Source organism: Aegilops tauschii, chromosome 5 (assembly GCF_002575655.3).
Source record: "Aegilops tauschii subsp. strangulata cultivar AL8/78 chromosome 5, Aet v6.0, whole genome shotgun sequence".
Classification (NCBI taxonomy): Eukaryota; Viridiplantae; Streptophyta; class Magnoliopsida; order Poales; family Poaceae; genus Aegilops; species Aegilops tauschii.
In genome coordinates this window covers 459,206,415-459,224,821 of record NC_053039.3, presented here as the reverse complement: position 1 = coordinate 459,224,821, position 18,407 = coordinate 459,206,415, and the positions used below count along the sequence as shown (strand labels likewise).

The 18,407-nt window shown below is 48.0% G+C and overlaps 1 protein-coding gene across 1 annotated transcript; it reads left to right on the top strand.

Annotated features, from left to right (window-relative positions):
* Positions 1-8,523: 8,523 nt before the first annotated feature.
* LOC109743591 (uncharacterized) lies at positions 8,524-9,009 on the top strand. Its single transcript, XM_020302686.4, has one exon. It carries the CDS (start codon positions 8,524-8,526, stop codon positions 9,007-9,009), a length of 486 nt encoding a protein of 161 aa, XP_020158275.1.
* Positions 9,010-18,407: the final 9,398 nt, after the last annotated feature.

Genomic DNA, 18,407 nt, shown 5'->3' with positions numbered 1-18,407 from the left:
AAGAGAAAGTTAAAAAGCTTGCTAAGCATCTTGCCAGCATTATGGGTACCCATGATATTGTTTCTTGAACTCTTCTGAAGTGGTTTCAGTTCTTGACTTGTTTTGCTGCGGCGTTTATATGCTGCTTTGTTCCCTACATTTGCACTGGTGGCGAACTTTGATGCCCAGTGGATGTAATATGTGTAATAGCCGTGATAGCCTAGCATAAGTTGCTTGCTTTTTTATTTCCTTGTTGTCTTGTTTATTTTTTTGCTTGTAGTCATGCAGTTCTTTTTCCGCGGTTTGCTAGTGGCTGCAATAACCTATTTTTTAAAACTAGGCCACAATAACCATGGGCTAATATTTACTGTAGTGACACTGGGCCTCCTACGGGCCGTAGAAACAGTGGGCCTTCTACGGGCCGTAGAAACAGTAGGCCTTCTACGGGCTGTAGAAAACAATGGGCCTTCTACGGGGCGTAGAAACAATGGGCCTTCTACGGGCCGTATCATCAATGGGCCTTATACGGGCCCTATGATCGATTGGCCAAACATGGGCCAATAACAGGCCGCATTATGGCCGTAAACGGGCTAGAGTTGGAATCGTCCGTTCATGGGCTGGCCATAATGGGCCATCGTTAATAGGCCGTATTTGATGACGCTATGAAAACGGCCCAACGTATTAACGGACCACAAACGGGCCGACTATAACCACGGGCTGAATTTGCCCCACAAGCAGAAAATGACAGTAACGGGCCGTAAGTAAACGAATGCTGGAAATGAGCCCAAGAATAAATGGGCTCTGAGAAGGCCGAAAGATAACATGGGCTGGAAACGGCCCAACGGAATAACGGGCCGTTAATGGGTATAAAGTGATACACTATTCATTACGGGCCAGTTTCACCACGGGCCGTTAATGGGTGTAAAGTGATACACTATTCATTACGGGCCAGTTTCACCACGGGCCGTTAATAGGCCAAGAGTTACATAGGGCCTCATATGGGCCGAAAGACGTCATGGGCCATACATGGGCCAGAAGTGAAAACGGGCTGGAATCATATTGGATGGCCCAGATGACGCTACTGGGCCTAATTCGGATAGGGTGTAACGGGCCTTGGGTTAGCGGGCTGTAAATGGGCTATATGCGAACAGGCCGTTAACAGGCTTTCCATGGGCCGGTCCACCACCTTTTGACCAAGTCAAACGGGCCGGCCTTTTCACAGGAATGGGCCTCTGTTGGGCTGTGCCACGTGTCAACGTATCATAGGCGCCTTCTGTCCAATGAGTGGATGACATCTGTCCCAACGATGAGCCGACACGTGTTTCCTCCAGCCAATCATGATTTTACACGTGGAAAATCCCCATTGGTCGGGGCTATTAACGGGTTATCGGATCCAAAACCCGACCCGATAGCTTCACGGCGTTCTGTTACGGTGGATGCCATGTGTCGGTCACCCTTGACGAAAGCATTTCTGTGACGCGCGATTTATCGTCATGGAAGTGGACACTTCCGTGATGATAATTTTGGTAATGTCATGGAACACTTCTACGACAGCACAGGTATGACTATCTTGATTCTGTCATAAATTTGTCATGGATGTACATGCATGACAAAAAACGCGACCTACTGTGACAAACACGTATCATCACGGAAGTGTATTTTTTTGTAGTGGTAGCAGACGCCGCGGAAGACACCGATCCCGACTACACAACCCCTAGTGGCGTCGGGGATGACACCGCTGATGGTGCCGCCGAGGATGCCACCACTGATGATGGCAGCGCACGCACAGATGGCAGCCAACCGAAGAGGCAATGGAAGGACCTGCGCCCGAACGTGCTCGGCACCGTCAAGGAGGAATTTACTGAAGTGCCCTCCAGTGGGCATCCAACAGCGCCCAAAGAATTAGTCAGTGGGTACGTGGGACAACTCAGGTGCATTCTCCGGAGCACCGTCTCGATCAACACCGAGAACCTAAGGCATCGTGACCGAGGGAATTTGCGCAACCTCCTCTTCACGAAGCTGCACGACGATACAAGTTCCCCGGTGACTTCGCAAACAGACGCGTCTCAGGGAATAAAGTGAACAGTGCCGCCCTCACCAAGATGAGCACGACCCTGGCTACTTGGAGAGCCGCGGTGAAGAGAAGGATTCTAAGAGGTGATAGTTATGAGAAGATCAAGGAGACAAATCCTTCGATCAGCGAAGCTGACTACCTGGAGTTCAAGATCAAGTGCGAGAGCAACGCATCTGCGGAATCAAGTCAGTGGGGGAAAGATATGCGGGACTTGAACTTAGGGGTCCACAAACTCGGTCCCGGCGGTTACAGAGTGGCGGAACCTATATGGGACAAGGAGGACGCGGAGCGTGCCGAGCAAGGCCTACCGCCCCTCTTCGATAAATACCGTGACAAGCAGACCAGGAACTATGTCAGGGCCCGGTACAAGGTGGACCCGGTAACAAAGGAGCTTACCACGGATCCGAAGACCAGGGCGCTTGAGCTTGTTCTGGTAAGGAATAGACCCCCGCGTAATTATCTCCATATGGTTGCATTCTAATTAATAAAGCCAAATTTCTAAATGGTTCACGTTCCTTCCGCAGGACACTGAAAGCAGTAGCGCGGGGTCGTCTCAGAGCTCCCCTTGGGACACCACTTTAAATAGGGCGTTGAACGTAATGAAACACAAGGATAAGTTCAGTAAGCCGTCGTCAGCTGGTCGTGTGGCCGGCAAAGGCTTGTCCATGAAATGGTCGGAATACTATAACGCTGGGCGAAAGGAGAGAAAGACCAGCTCGGAAAGCCAGGAGCGCAAGGTTCAAGAACTCAAGGCACAAGTGGCGCAGATTCCGAAGATAGTCGAAGAGCAAGTGCGAGACCAACTGGGAGCGACGATCACCGCCATTGTGCCTACCTTGATTGAGGGGCTGCAAGCGTGGATTGCGGGCGGCCAACAGGGGCCGCCCCCGATCCCCAGCTTCACGGGCAGCAACTCGCACAACGCGCTGGCACCATTGGTGTCTCCGGCGGAGGTGGCATTGGTGTCTCCGGCGTCGGCGCCGGCATTGGAGCTTAATGCACCCCGGGTGTGGCAAGAATACGCCGACCGGCACCTCGGCAGCAAGCGGCCCCTCCGTCACTTGCACGCCCGCCGTTGGCGGTGCCTCGACATTAGCCGAGCTCGACGCCATCACGGTAACTAAGCCTCTCGGCCGATGACTTCATCTCCTTGCCTTTGACTGGCATCCCTGACGCCCTACATGTTTTCGCAGGGCGCTGCCGACGTTCCATGCACTCTCCTGCACTTCGTGGACGGCGAGTTGATCGATGTCGCCAAGGCCAGAATCGTTCAACCGGGCAACCGCGTGTTCCATGGTACCGATGCCATCGACCGTGTATAGGGTTCAACTGGTTCAGGTGCTGCGGGGCTGCGGCGACTTGTTACCTCCGTATCGACCCCCTGGGGCCGACGAAGATGATGTGATGACCCTCAGCGCCTGCATAAGCTGGTCCATGCTTTGGCCGAAGAGCCAGATTCGTTTGGGGGCGGGGGACACCACCCCACAGACAACACCGCCAGTCGTGCCGGCACCAAGCCATGGCAAGACCGCCGCAACGCTACCGCCGTCAGCTGATCCGGACATGCATATGGCACAGGATCCGGACGACGACAACGGTACATTTACCAACGTCGATAAGTACTTCAACGAACATGGGTACGGTGACGAATTCTTGGGGCCTCCTTCTCAAGAACCCAACCCTGCAAAAGATGATCGTGATCTAGCTGGTACCGCGGAGAAACCCAATTGCAACAGGCGTCGTCTGGCGTTCAGTTCTCAGGAGACGCCTCCAGCTGCCGCCTTCACCGAGCCTCAGATAGCCGAGGTGCGAAATATTATCAGCCCCAACACACTCAAGAAGGTGGTCTCTGAGCAGAACTCGATCCCATTACAGCAGAAGAAGCAGAAGGGACGGAAAAGAAAAAATAACAAGGGTGCGAGCCAGCCGGCACCGAGTACGATCCGTGCTCAGGATGGGCCACCTTCACCTAAGAATATCTCGAGGAGGATGCATGTGGCGGGTAGGCCGATGCTACCGACTAATCTGCTCAATGCTGCAACCGCTGCTATGCGGAGTCTGCATGACAGTGTTCTTTCTATGGAGAAGCGGCGTCTCTCCGAGAATGATGTGGCATACCCGGTTTTCATTGCCAAGGTGCCAGAGGGCAAGGGCTTTGTCGATAGCACCATCGGGGGTATGATCGTCCTGCGGTTTGATGACATCTTCGCTATGTTTAACCTTCATCCGCTGCACTACACCTTCATTCGGCTATTTTCGCTCAGTATGGAGATGCGGATCATTAGAGACAAGACCCCGGACATCGTGATAGTCGACCCCTTCTACATGCGTGCCAAGAGCTTGGGCAGCACAGGGGACCGGCAAGTCGCGAGTTCATACCTCGAAGGCATCATTCTGGCGAACCCAGATAAGGATAACTTCCTCGTGTCTTAGTTTCCCGAGTAAGTCATCCCCTCACCTCCCCGTAACATACGATTTCTTTGATTTCGATCGTTCTTTTTTTTCTAACATTCCGTGTTTTGTGAAGTGACACACATTGCACACTCATCCTCTTAAGCCCGAAATATTCCATGGCCACGTATTTCGACTCGGACCGTCAGTCGAAGAAAGACTACACAAATATCAAGAAAGTTCTTGATGATGCTCTCCCCGGCTACGCCAAATCTGGAGGCACCTTCAGGAGGCCAATTTGTATGTACGGGAAGCACGTGTTCACCCACGTAACGACGTTCCCCTACATCAAGCAGCCGCCTGGCGGTCAGAAGGATGCCTACTACGCCCTCCATCACATGCGGGCGATCGTACGGGACCATAATCACCTTCGGCTACCAACTAATCTCAAAGATTGGACCGCACGCTTGTTGGCAATCCAGGACGCGGATATCAGACAAGAATTCTTTCGCATCCAGTCGGAGTTTGCGGAAATCATCCATCAAGATGTCCTTCGTACCTCGGGGCAGTTCTACCTCAAATATCTACCGTCCAACAGTGAAATAGAAACAACGCTACAAATGCAGGCTGACAACGATCGCGATTTTATGACCATCACGAAAGACGGCGGCTTCATCCACGCTCTGGTCCCTGAGTCGAGTCGAAAGTAATGATGCTATGTAGTTCTGAAATATCGATTAACTCATGTTGTAATTAAACTTTAATGAACTTGTATGTCTCTTTAGTTTGGACTCGTTCAACTTATATGTAATCGATGCTATTTATTAGTAGGACCATGAATCGTGCTATTAATGTGTTGCTTTTCTCTTCCGATCCTTTTGTTGCATACTTATATATTGCTTATATATTGTCCGTGAATTGCTACTAACGTTTTGTTTGTCTAGTGCATAGAGATGCCGTCGTATGTCATGTACAAGGGTAAGGTTCCGGAGTCTACGACGACTGGGAGGAGTGTCGGAGACAGGTTCACCGTTTCAGCGGTAATAGTTACAAAGCGTACACCACTAGGGCGGAGGCGGAAGCTAGATACGTGCGCTATCTAGCGGGAGAGAGGAGGGAGCGGAGGAGGAACCGGATGAAGACCAGTTTCATCGCGATGATGCTCATCGTGACCGCAGCTCTCTTCTATGTGATGGTAGTTTAGATGATCGATATCGACTTTGTAATGTGACGACAAACTCGGCTAATATATATGATGAACTTTCCTAATGTCTCGAGACCTAAACTTGGCTAATGTATGAACTTCGTTCGCTATTTCGAATTTGGAGACTAATATGATGAATTCTATTGTGTGATGGTTATATTCTGTGTTGTGTAACATGTATTTTGTAACTTGTGCAAATACCAGATATTTTGTCACCTGTGCAAATACCAGAAAAGCAAAAAATAATAATTCCTAATATTCATAGTAGTGGCGCACCATATTGAGCATTAGTGGCGCACCAGGGCTAAATACCAGTGGCGCATTATGGGGCATAGTAATGGCGCACTTGGGGGCATACGTGAAGGTAAATATGCCCCCCTAGGAGGCATAGTAATGGCGCACAGTTGGACATAGTAATGTCGCACTACAAGGTGCGCCACTATTATCTAGGATACTCCGGTGCGCCATTACTATTTGTTACTAGTGGTGTGTTAATAGTGGCGCACCTATAATGCGCCATTAATAGCAAAAACAGGTGCGCCACTAACAGCTTTTTTTCTTGTACTGGAGCTTCCGAATAAAGCTCTATCTATCTATGTTCACACATCTCTATGAGTAGCTAGTACACTTTAGCTAGCTTGCTTGCTAATTTGCTCCAATGTTAGCTAGGCAGCCGCGTCACCCGAACTAATCAAACCACTTAGCGTACTCAATAGTCATTTTCCCACGATTGACGTAATTAACCTTCTCTATAATTGATGGGCAATTATAACCGTTAAGTACTTACATTGTTTCCTTAATTATGATGTGGAGGCTTGATCAAATAGGGCTTGATGTGCATGTCGCCTTCTGTTTGGACTATCCTTTAAGTTCTTACACAATGCTTTTCGTAGTTGCTTTAAAGATTTAGATCCTTTCTACGACTTCAATTCCAATTCTCTAACTTCCTCTCGATGAAAAGTTTCCTTCGATGTGAATATTCATAGAACCCTCGGCCTAACTAACTAATTTGTCTCCTTAACTAAGATCATTTGTGGGGCCAGGGCTTAGACAAATAGGGCTCCTATGAGCGAGGCGCCTTCTGCTGGAACTCTCTTTACTTTCTTCTTTCCTGAAAAAATACAAAGTGCACCACCCACGCTTCCTTTAGCAAAGCGGAAGTACTCTGTGGCCGACACTCTCTGCCTGATTTTGAGACGACGCGTGATCCTACGGCCGTGTGACAATTACTCCTACGCATGCATGGTTGGATCCATAGCATCGTCCGAGCAGTGTCGTCCGTCTAGCAGCACTCTTAGAGCATGTACAATGGAGGCAACACCTAGGTGCTGCCCCATGCTCCACATGTGCACGAACCGGCGAGGCCGTGACCCCAAGCTGCCATCATTGCTGAGCACTTTTTCCATCTCTCTCGTCAGCGTTTTCACTGCTCTGTTTCCCAGAATGGGAAGATCGTGAGCAGCACATCTCACTCGCTTGCTTTTTCCCTTGCTTTCATACCTTTCTCAGCCGAGGAATCCGGTTCTTTAGGATGCCGCTTTGGCCTGCAAGCAGCATGCTGGACCATCCGAACCTACGTGGATAGCGGGGCATTACTCCACGGTGGAGCATTGGCCATGCCCTTAGCAAAGAGAGGATGACGTTAGTTATTATCACATACGTCCAAGCGGAGCAGTGCAAGTGTGGTATGGTACACCTCACTTGATTTGCGGACATGCACGATGCATATGATTGAGGATACAATGATGACGAATTAAGCTGGCAGGATGCGGATGGATGACGACAACTAAACGTCGTGACATCAACCGTGAATGTACACCCGAGATATGTGAAAATGACACGACGTAGCTACTGCATGCAGTAGCTCGCGGGACTAGGACCCTGATGAAATGGTCGATGATTACGTGAGGGCCAGGTGCCCCGCCCAGATATCCCAACTCCCCCATGCCATGCATCGGTTTTGGCCAGCCGCAGTTTCTCGAGCTAGCTAGTACATGTCATCTTGAGTTGATGTTCAGCCCAAAGTGTGCACCTTTCATCTGTCGCAGAGCATCATTCATGACTCAGACGCAACATGTACGTACGTAGCTACACACTTTGCAGTTTGCACTAGCACATGATGCATGGTGAACATGTATATATCGGCCAAACGCATGATCAGCCGACAAGATATGTTCAACATTGGCAGATGCACCACGTAGGGTACGTCGGTACGCACGCGACGCTCCTTTATTGTCTGCCGCTTTTCTTTTTCATGGCATTTGGATCTTCTTTCAGATCCAGTTGTGTATAGTAAGTATTGGTTTGCTTCTGGTGCAATTATATATTTTTCCAAAAAAGAAAGAGAGAGAGAAGAAGTTGTGCACCGCACTGCACTGGGAACTGGTTGATGCATGCCTACACTGCACTGCACAGAGCCGGCCCGGCCCGGCCAGTCGGAACCCTGGTCTGCCGGCCTCACTCCTCCTCTTTATATACCACCGGCGATCACGATCGCTCGCTCACATCACCGCCCCGCGCCACTGTTTCCTCCTTCTTGGTCTTCTTCTTCCTGCTTCACAGTATTAAATTCATGCATCAGCTAATTCATTCAAAAATTCGAACTGATGGAAGGAGACGGGCAATATGTTTCAACACCCCTCTCACGTCTAGGCTACTTTAGTCCTTAGACGTGGGATCGATGTAGGCCGCAGAATCGTTTTATTTAATACTGCGTTGGCAGGGTCTTAAACTCAAGACCTCTTGGCTCGGATACCCTATTGATTTCATGCATCAGCCAACTCATCCAAAAGTCCGAACTGATGAAGGAAGGCGGGCAATATGTTTCAACACACAGTCCACATACACGCCGACTTGCTAGCTCCGGCCATCGACAATGGAGAGAAAGGCAGAGGCGCGCCACCAGCAGCTGCTCCACGGCGTGAGCCTGGACCTGCGTCTCAACACGGTCACCCACCAGCGCGGGGGGCCGCGCCCGGCGTCCCCCGCTGCTCCCGCGGCGCTCGACAACGTCGGCAGGGAGGCCTTCGCCTGCAACTACTGCCACCGCAAGTTCTTAAGCTTGCAGGTGCTCGGCGGCCACCAGAACGCGCACAAGCTGGAGCGCACCCTCGCCAAGCGCAGCCGCGACGTCCCCTCCTCAGCCGTCGCCACGGCGACTGCTTCCTCTTCCACGGCCGCCCACAGCTGGCTCCACGCCGGCGGCGGGGAGCTCTGGGGGTACTCTGCTTCGGCCGCTGCTCCGGACTCCGCGAAGATAGCGCCACTGATGGGCATGGGGATGGGCTGGGCTGGCACCGGCAGCACGGCAGAGGCCGCCGGGGAAGCGGTGCCGGAGGTCGACCTGTCGCTCAAGCTCTGACGAGCTAATTTAGCCAGCACTAGATTCCAGAAGCAAATGTGCATGGACAATCGATACGTCTAGCTTGTCAACAGCAAGTACCCCTAGTAGGTAGTACTGGTGCTTAATTAGTTGTTGCATGCATGCACCTGGCGGTTAATTGATTAATTATTCGGAGTATACCTATGCAGTTGATTGTTTCAGCTCACCCATCTATATATGCTGCTGGGATTTCCTGATATATATATATATATCTGTGTGTGTGTGTGTGTGTGTGTGTGTACTGGTGCTTAACTAGTTTACTGGATAACAAATCACACAAGCCCTCTGAATTTACTATATCAATCGATCCATCTATCTAAGAAACAACTAATGCTACTATATACTCCTACATGTTAAAGACATCACTTGCCCAGTGCTACTACACCACATATAGAAGTAGGTAGCTTCTTTAGCGCCTCAGTGTGTACGTGCCTGTCGTTACTTTGACGTGAGGTCCGGTTCTAGTCCATCGAGTTATTTCTTGGAAGTTGCGTGCTAAGTTTTACGACGGCCATTTTCACCAGCTAACCCCTAACGGCAAAGACATTGCTTCGCCGCCGTGTCACTGCTCCCTGCCTATTACAACATCTAGCATAGCTAGATGCTACACAGATCAGATACCCCTCATGATCTGACTAGACTTTTAGTCACCCAACACCCAACTCCTCAATACTTGAGAGCCAGATTTATATGCTTGGAGATCGATAGATACCGCTCTTTATAAGAAGCCTCTACCTTTGGCATTAATAATCACCTAACATATCTTTTTGGCTTCGCAGTTTTTGATCGGCAGCGACCGTGAAATAACCATTTCTAAATCATCGCCGATGACACGCTTAACTTGATCCGCATGCATGCATATAAGATGAAGTTCTGTTTGCCAAGCGCGAAATGAATGAGAAGTTGGTTCTAAAGCTTGATCTTATGGCTATGACTGCGATGAAAGTCCACAAATTACGACATTGGTTTTTGTTTTGTTTTGGAGACAAACATTGGATTTCCATGCAAGATTGATTGGCGTTTGTCGATCGTTTCAATGTGGTTAATTTGCAAAGTTGTTCTGCTATGACAGCGATGGTGCGTGCACGACTAGTACTGGCTAGTTAATCATCCTGAGAAGTACTATCATGAATATATGCTGAGATCTGCAAAGGCAATGGTGTAGTGTGTGTTGGTGGTGGTGGGCCATGCTCCAAAATGAGCTAAGGCAGGCGGTATAGCTCCTGCTGAACAACCCCTCCCAGTCCTAATCAAGCATTGCGTGGTTAGCATGTGACTAACGAAAGTAACACATGAAAACGATATGGCACACACAAACCCTTCTGTTCTGAGCAAGACCCCAAATCTATCTGCCTACCTTAATTATATGTATGATTTAGAATAAAAGTCTGTCTGATCTACTTATCTTCTTTTTTCTTGCACGGATCTAACTTATTTACCTTAGAAATTGACGACGTTTCCCGGATTAGCATTTTTTGACTGAGTGACGTCAGCATAACTATGGTGCTACGATCGGCACTGCTGGATACTGCAAACGATGATGAAAAATGTTGCGACGGTACTGCAAGCAACAAATGCTACAACCGTTAACGGAGGATGGTGCGACTGGTGAGATGACGTGTGACAACCGACGAGGGACGACCTGTTACAACCAGCAAGACTAATGCTGCAACTGGTAAGAAGAAATGTTTCAAACAATGGGACAAAATGTTGCAAGGTCGACTGAGACTTGGTTAAATCTCGGTTGACTGACTTTTAGCAAACCTGTTTTTATTTATGTTTTGGCAAAACGGAAGTAGTATTGGCTTTTCAAGCAAGCTTTGCTTGCAAATCGATCATTATCTTGAAGTAGTTTGAGAAGTTGCTATGCTGTGACAGCAAAGGTACACAGCTAGCATGTGGTGGTTAATTGATTGTGATCATGAAAAGTACTATCATGTTGCGATGAAGACAACTAAACAATCATGTGACTAACACAAACACAAGAAAGGTGATCGATATGGCACGATCAACTCATCGCTTCAGGGGAAGAGCGCAAGTTTATCTGTAAGTGTATCAACAAGATCTAGAACAAACATCTAGCCATCTGTATATGTGCACACATCTATGAGTAGTAGGAGTTCCCAATTAGCTAGCTAGTTACTCCAATGGCTAGCCAATCTCCTCCAATATTAGGCAGCCGCATCAACCAAACTAACTAACTCGGCTAGTTAAGCACTCTATGTACACAATAATTCCCTCTGACTAGCATATACCTACCAAGGCAAGTTATGATTGTGTGCATTGATTGATGCAAGGGCCTGACCTTTTCCTTTAAATAGAAAAGGAAAACCTAGGTAGCAAACCACAATAATTAATACCCAACTATATATAATCGGCTCAATTAGTTTGTTTCTTTCAGACATCTATGTGAGAAAATATGGTGGAATGTGCATGGCGCATTTTCTCCGAACTCTCTTTAAACTTCCTCTTATACATATACTGTCGTGGTTTGTCACGGCAGATGTCCTAGAGAAAGGACTTAGTCGTGGAGTCATCGCTATGGGTTAACTTAAAGGGGTTAAAGCGGACAAAGGACGCAAGAGAGTTTTATACTAGTTCGGCCCCTTACGATGAAGGTAAAAACCTACGTCTAGTTGTGATGGAATTGATGGGGTTTCGATGACCAGGGAGCGAATACGCTTTGCCCGAGTCTCGAGTTGTTGTCTGTTGTCCCTGAACCGCCGCCGGGTCGTCCCCTTATATACATGGGTTGACGCCCGTCGGTTTACAGAATCCCGAGGCCGGCTCATAATCGTGTCCGGCTCGGTCTCTGCTACTTCTATCTTACAACACAAGTTTACATATCAACGCCGGTTTATGTCTACATGCCTTAAACCAGCTTTGGGCCCTGGGCCTTCATAAAATGTCACCGTCCGTCTTCATGGACTTCAGATACAGATGAACTACTTATGGAGTTTACCCGGCCTCTCCTAGCCGGTTTACGCCCAGTGGTAATATCCCCAACATTAGGCCCCAGATTGATTTGAACTGGTTCATGTCAATCCTCAATACTTAAGAAAACTTCTTCTTCAACATCTTCACATAATCTTGTAAACCGCCATGACATCATCTTCTAGGACCATGATAAACCGCCGTGACGTCACCTGTTTCTTTTAAAATTGTGTATAATCCATCTTCATTAATGAGCCTCCGACAATCAAGGCGACAGCTCCGCCTCATATCCAAAAATTCGGCTCCTCGATTTTCGCGCCTCACATTTATCTTTCTGCCCTTATAAATTGGGCCAGGGGGTCTTTCCATTCTCCCCCTCGTGCCTCTTCGCGTCATCGTCATCCTCGGGACGCCCGAACCTTCGACCTCGGCCGCCGCCGTCAACCTTCGACTGCTGCACTAACCTTGGCCGCTGCATCGACCTGAACGTACCAGAGCTCCTCCGCACGCCGCCGCTCCTCAACAGCCTCAGTAAGTCTCCCCTTTCTCTTACCATAGATCTGCACTTAGGGTTTCTGTCGTTCATCAGTGTTCGTCGCCGCCCTTCTTTATCCTTATTTATATCCATGGATTAGATCCAAAAACCACATAGATCTCGCGCGGTAGTAGTTTTAGCACCTGTTTGATATCCAACTCATCTCATCTTGGTGAACTTTTAGTACGCTAGAAATTAGGTCAGAATATATTTTATTTTTCCAATGCGCGGTAGATCTAAAATTACCATGGCCAGATGTGAAACTTGTTTCTTCCTTCACTTATACACAAGGAGTACCAGATTGGGCGGTTTAACTTTACATACAAAATGATGACCCAGTAGATACCATTAGTCCCCTGTTGAACCGCCAATGCATTCATCATTGTACTGTTTCCATTGTCAGACTCCGGTTTACGAATAACCAATTCCGGTTTATCAATATGCTTGTATCCTTATACCGCTGTATAATTGTCCACGGTCAATCTTAAACCGACAATAATCATGTTTCAGATTTCCATTGCCATGGCCAAGCAAGTCTATGAATGTAATTGGGCTCCTTCTCGAGTAACCAAAGAACAATTAAACAATCTTGTTAAAACGGGCGCTTTAGCCAAGAAAGATGTCATCCACTAGAGGGTCCCTGGCCCGGAAAGTCCTCCTACACCCAAGGACGGAGAGGTAGTCGTGTTTGCTGATCATCTCGGACGAGGTTTTAGTCCTCCTGGTTCAAAAAATTTCCGGGATGTACTGGCCAATTTTCAGTTGCGCCCTCAAGACATCGGTCCCAATTCTGTGACCAACATCTGCCACTTCCAAGTCTTTTGTGAGGTTTATCTGCAAGAGGAACCTACAGTCGAACTGTTTAGGGATTTCTTTCACCTAAACCGTCGCACAGAGTTCTCGGATGGACCCAATACGGAACTGGGCGGAATGGAGGTTCAGAAAAGGAAAGAAGTCACCTTCCCTCATCCCAAACTCCACAGTCACCCCAAAGAGTGGAACCAGACTTGGTTTTATTGCATGGATACATCTCCACCTGATGAAAACCCCCTGCCGGTTTACCGCCCTGAACGCCTGAGCAACACACATCCTTTTCCTCAGAGGTTGACTGCAAGAGAAAGGGCCAACTATGCTCCTCAATTATCAAAGCTTAGAGCCTTCATGGCAAACGGTTTGACAGGAGTTGATCTTGCTCGTTGTTGGATAAGCTGGAGTATTCTGCCCTTAAGCCGGCGCTCCGGTTTGATGTGTGAGTATACAGGGAGTTTGAAAGATGCTCAGCGGCACATTGACATTCAGCTTACAGATGCAGAGGTCACTGAGGCTGTAAAAAAGATACTGAACGAACCGGAGGCTGTTTGTGCCCAAACCGGACTACTCCCTTTCTGCACCTTCAACAAACCACCAGCTGTAAGAATCATATAATCTTTTTATCTGAAGTTGCTTCTGCCCAAATATTTTCTGAAAGTGTGATTATTTCTGACAGGGTGATGATCCGTTCTGGAACAAGAAACCATCACAAGACAAACCGGCGAAGCCGCAAGATAAACCGGTCAAGTCAGTTCGTCCAAAGACCAAGGTTGTTAAAAAACCTGCCAAGAGAAGGACCACTGCATCCTCCGATCCACCAGCTGATGACCCTGTGGGTAATCCGGACCAGAGGTAGAACTTGACTCTCTTGGTTCATTTTTCGTACATCTCATTGACAATGATTATTATCAGGACGATGCTAAAGGCAGTCATGCTGAGGACGTAGAGGTAACCATTCTTTCCTCCGATTCAGATCCTCTGCCAACATCAAAAATCCGTCAAGCAAACCGGAAAGTAAAATTTTCTCACCCTCTTGGTTACTTGGACCCAAACTTTCTTTTGAAGACGCAGCAGCACGAGGCTCGCCGTACAACCCGGCACAGCGGCCAGGTAGTTACCTCCGCCGGTTTACCGAACAGTCCGGTTTGGAAATGCCAATCAGAGGTCTCTTATCCCATTGATACTTCATGCCCAAAAGAAGGTTGTTTCCGCCAGCCTCTTAATCCGTCTGATTCAAATTATCAGGGTGTTTCTCACTCATCCTCTGGCGAGTCATCGGCCACACAGCTTCCACCCCCCAAAAAAGTTCCTGGGTGAGGTATGCACGTGTCTTTATTCTTGATGTGTTATCTTTACATACTGTACTGATCCTTATGTCTATCTTTTCTCAGCGCCAAGCCAAGACCCAGCAAGAAGGCTCGGTTAAGCAAACCGGCTGATGATAATGTAGCTGCTGAACCGGAAACAACTCCAGATCCGGAAGAAACCGACGCTGACGCCATGCTTAATGATCCGCCGCCTCAAGACCATGACTTCCTTGCCGAACAAGTGCAAGTTGACGCTACAAGCCATGCAGACTGGCCAACCAGCCCTGTCCGAACTGATCATAAACCGGTCAGTCCAGTTAAAGATACTGACAAACCGCCAACTCCAGTGAAGGCTGCTGATGACCATAGGGATGGCAATGGGTAGGGTATGGGCGGGTACAACCCTTTTCTGCCCAAACCCATACCCAAAAAAACTTCCTATACCCACCCATTTCAAGACCCATAGGCACAAATTGACACCCATACCCATACCCATCGGGTATCCCATACCCATCGGGTATCCCATACCCAATGGGTATCCGATGGGTACAGTATATAGCATTTACATGTTGAGAAATTATAGAAATGAGTCTAAAATTCAAGTGATGATTGGCGATCAGTTTAGCATCGACGTTGCCTCCTGCGATGGGCCTATTAGAGGTGGAAAGGGAGTACAATAAGTGGTTGGTAGAAGGCCGACACAAAGAGAGGCGGCCATGGGAACTAGGTTATATTGCTCCGAGTGTTGGGCAAGAGTCCGTTGCTGATTAGTCAAGATTTCATTATTTCGATGAGTCGCATAGGTTGGAGAAGGAGTGGTGATCTATAAGTTGCGGTCCTATGACTATGGCTCGTTTATGGAATAAGGGATTGAGGGTTTGGCCATAGAAGTTATTTTTTTCTGGGTATCCATTGGGTTACCCATGGGCACAATTTCTTACCCATGCCCTACCCATATATTTTGTGGGTATGGATACCCATACCCATGGGTATCAAATCTTGCCAAGTCTTACCCATGCCCACTATTTTAGGGTAGGGTACCCGCGGGTACCCATACCCATGGGCAAAACTGCCATCCCTAGATGACCAAGATGATGACATTATGATTACTGGCACTGGCCACACCACTCCTGGCAATCCCGTCGCTTTGTCAAAACATACTGCCAAGGATGAGCTCTTTGCTATCGGCAAAGGCAAATGGAATGCCGATTTATCAAGCTACGCCCATCTCAATGCTCAAGACATTCACTCTGGCTTCTTGAACCGTCTGTATACCAGCCGTGACTATGAAGCTAGTTTGGTAAACTTGATGAAGGAGCGATATGAGGTAACTAATATTTTTCTCTTTTGTCCAATTGCAGTTTATCAACTCCTAGTAGCCCCCAAGTAACGGTTTATGATATCAATCTAAACCGGGACTTAGTAACAATTTCATGTTTGCAACAATGCACCTTAACTTCACTGATGTAGCCCCCAAGGGCTGGTTTAACTTTATAAAGATGAACCGGGACTTTGTAGAAGAATTCCCATAGCAGCATTTTATGAGCAAATACACATTAGCCCCCAAGTGCCAAGCTTAATACATGTATTGTGCTTGGGACTTGTAAAAATTTCTGATAAAGAGCAAATATGCATTAGCCCCCAAGTACTAAGGGCATAACTTGTTATGTGCTTGGTACTTCAAATATGTACTGTCAACTCATTATATATCTGTCTCTTTGTAGGCTGAACTGAGCAAGAAGGAAAGCCAAACCGCTGATCTGCAAGAGAACCTCAAGTCCCAACAGGCCGAAACTTCCAAGGCAAAAGATGAGCTGAGGAGCGCCTTAGCCACTATGGAAAAACTAAAGGAGAGCTTCACCAAGGAGCGGGCGGATTGGGAGACTGAAAAATCCGCTTTGATAAAAAGGGCTGAAAACGCAGAAGCCGCTCTTAAACCGGTGGTTGATGAACTGACCGGCGTAAAGCGGCAGATTCATGCCATGACTGCTGTTGTGTTTGGTAAACATCTTTTCCGTAATACTTTCAACATATCTTTCCCATGTGTTGTCGGCTTACTGATGTGTACAATGGTGCAGGAACTCGCATTAGCCATCTGGGCTCTGACGTACAGAAGAAATTGAAAGCGGCCTATACTCTGATAGAGCAGTTGTATACCGGCGCACAGCGGATTATCTGCACCGCTTCACACAATAAACCTCCTCCAACATTGACCAAGGCTATCCATGCTGCCTGCCTGGGTTGAAGATCTAAAGAAAGCTGCGGCAAGGGCCGGAGCTCTGACCGCTCTAACCCGGGCAAAGGCGTGGGTGCCTGATCTTGATCCGGTGGACGTGGCTAAAGGCTTCCCAAGCTTAAAAGAAGACGGATCAGAATTTGGCCAGGAAGATCTCCGCGCCATAAACCGGGAAGTACGTCCACTGGATTGTCAATTGGCTGAAGAAGTTGATCTCTCATACTATCAGGCAAGTTATGATGATAAGAACAGACGGGTTGCGGCGCCAATTCCAGAAGCGCAAAATCTGATCCCTCCAATCCGTAAGCACACTTATGCCCCTGATATTGAACCGTCAAGCCTTATAAGCGACGAAGCTGTGTTCCAAGCTTTAACTGGGATCGACTGGACAACTGTTGATTTCCAGCCGCTGGGTAGAGACGAAGAAGATGAACCGGTGCAAGATGATCCACAGCCGTCAGGTCAAGCTGATAAGAAATCATAATCTGGGGGCCGGTTTAGTCTTCCACTTGCTGCAATGCTTATTGAGAAACAATTATCCCTTTGGGCACTAAAACGCCTTGTAATAGGCTAGTTAAAATACTTGGTCTGTTATGCCTTCGTGCATATTTATCTGTGACTGATGCGTGTTAATCTGCCATGCTTAAAATACAATGTTTATAATCCATAGCTATTTATTCAAATTGTTCCTGCAGATAAGAAGCTTAAAACGCCCTGGCAGTTTACCACCGGGTGGGTCATGATACCCAAATATATACATGACCAAGGTTTATAACCAAGGTTGTAAAAGATAACCAAATATTTAAATATATGACACCTGTGACCTTTAGGCATAGTGTTGGCTGACCAACTTTGTAATGAGGATAATAACCCTAATCCGGAGTAAAAGCAACTCCTGTTATATGATGCCGGTTTACAATAAAACCGCTCCGGGTTGTGATAAACACCGGTATATTCCATACTGGTGACTTTGAGTCAAAACCAGACCGGCCTGATAGTCTCCGGATTATAACTTGATCATGTACTGACAACTTGTAGTTGACAGCCTAACCGGGTTGATAAACACCGGTTTGAAAACATCACCAATCTTATCAAAAGAAAGAGAAACTTAGCAAAAGGCAAATAAAACCGTTGTAGTCGAGGCTTTTCACGGGCTGCCAGGCCCTAAATTCGACGGCAAAAAATCTCCAAACAACATTGTGAGCTGTGCTCAGTGAGTGCCTATGTTTGAGCTGTTGTTTTACAACACTCTCTTTCGCCCCGGATTGATGTGGCTTTGAGCCGATCAAGAGGTGTGACTGTGGCTCGGATACGACCAAGCCCCCAAGTGATGTTGTGGCATTACGCCGATCAAGAGGTGTAGCTATGGTTCGGGTACGACCAAGCCCCCAAGTGATGCTGTGGCATTGCGCCGATCAAGAGGTGTAGTTATGGTTCGGATACGACCAAGCCCCCAAGTGATGTTGTGGCATTGCGCCGATCAAGAGGTGTAGCTATGGTTCGGATACGACCAAGCCCCCAAGTGATGCTGTGGCATTGCGCCGATCAAGAGGTG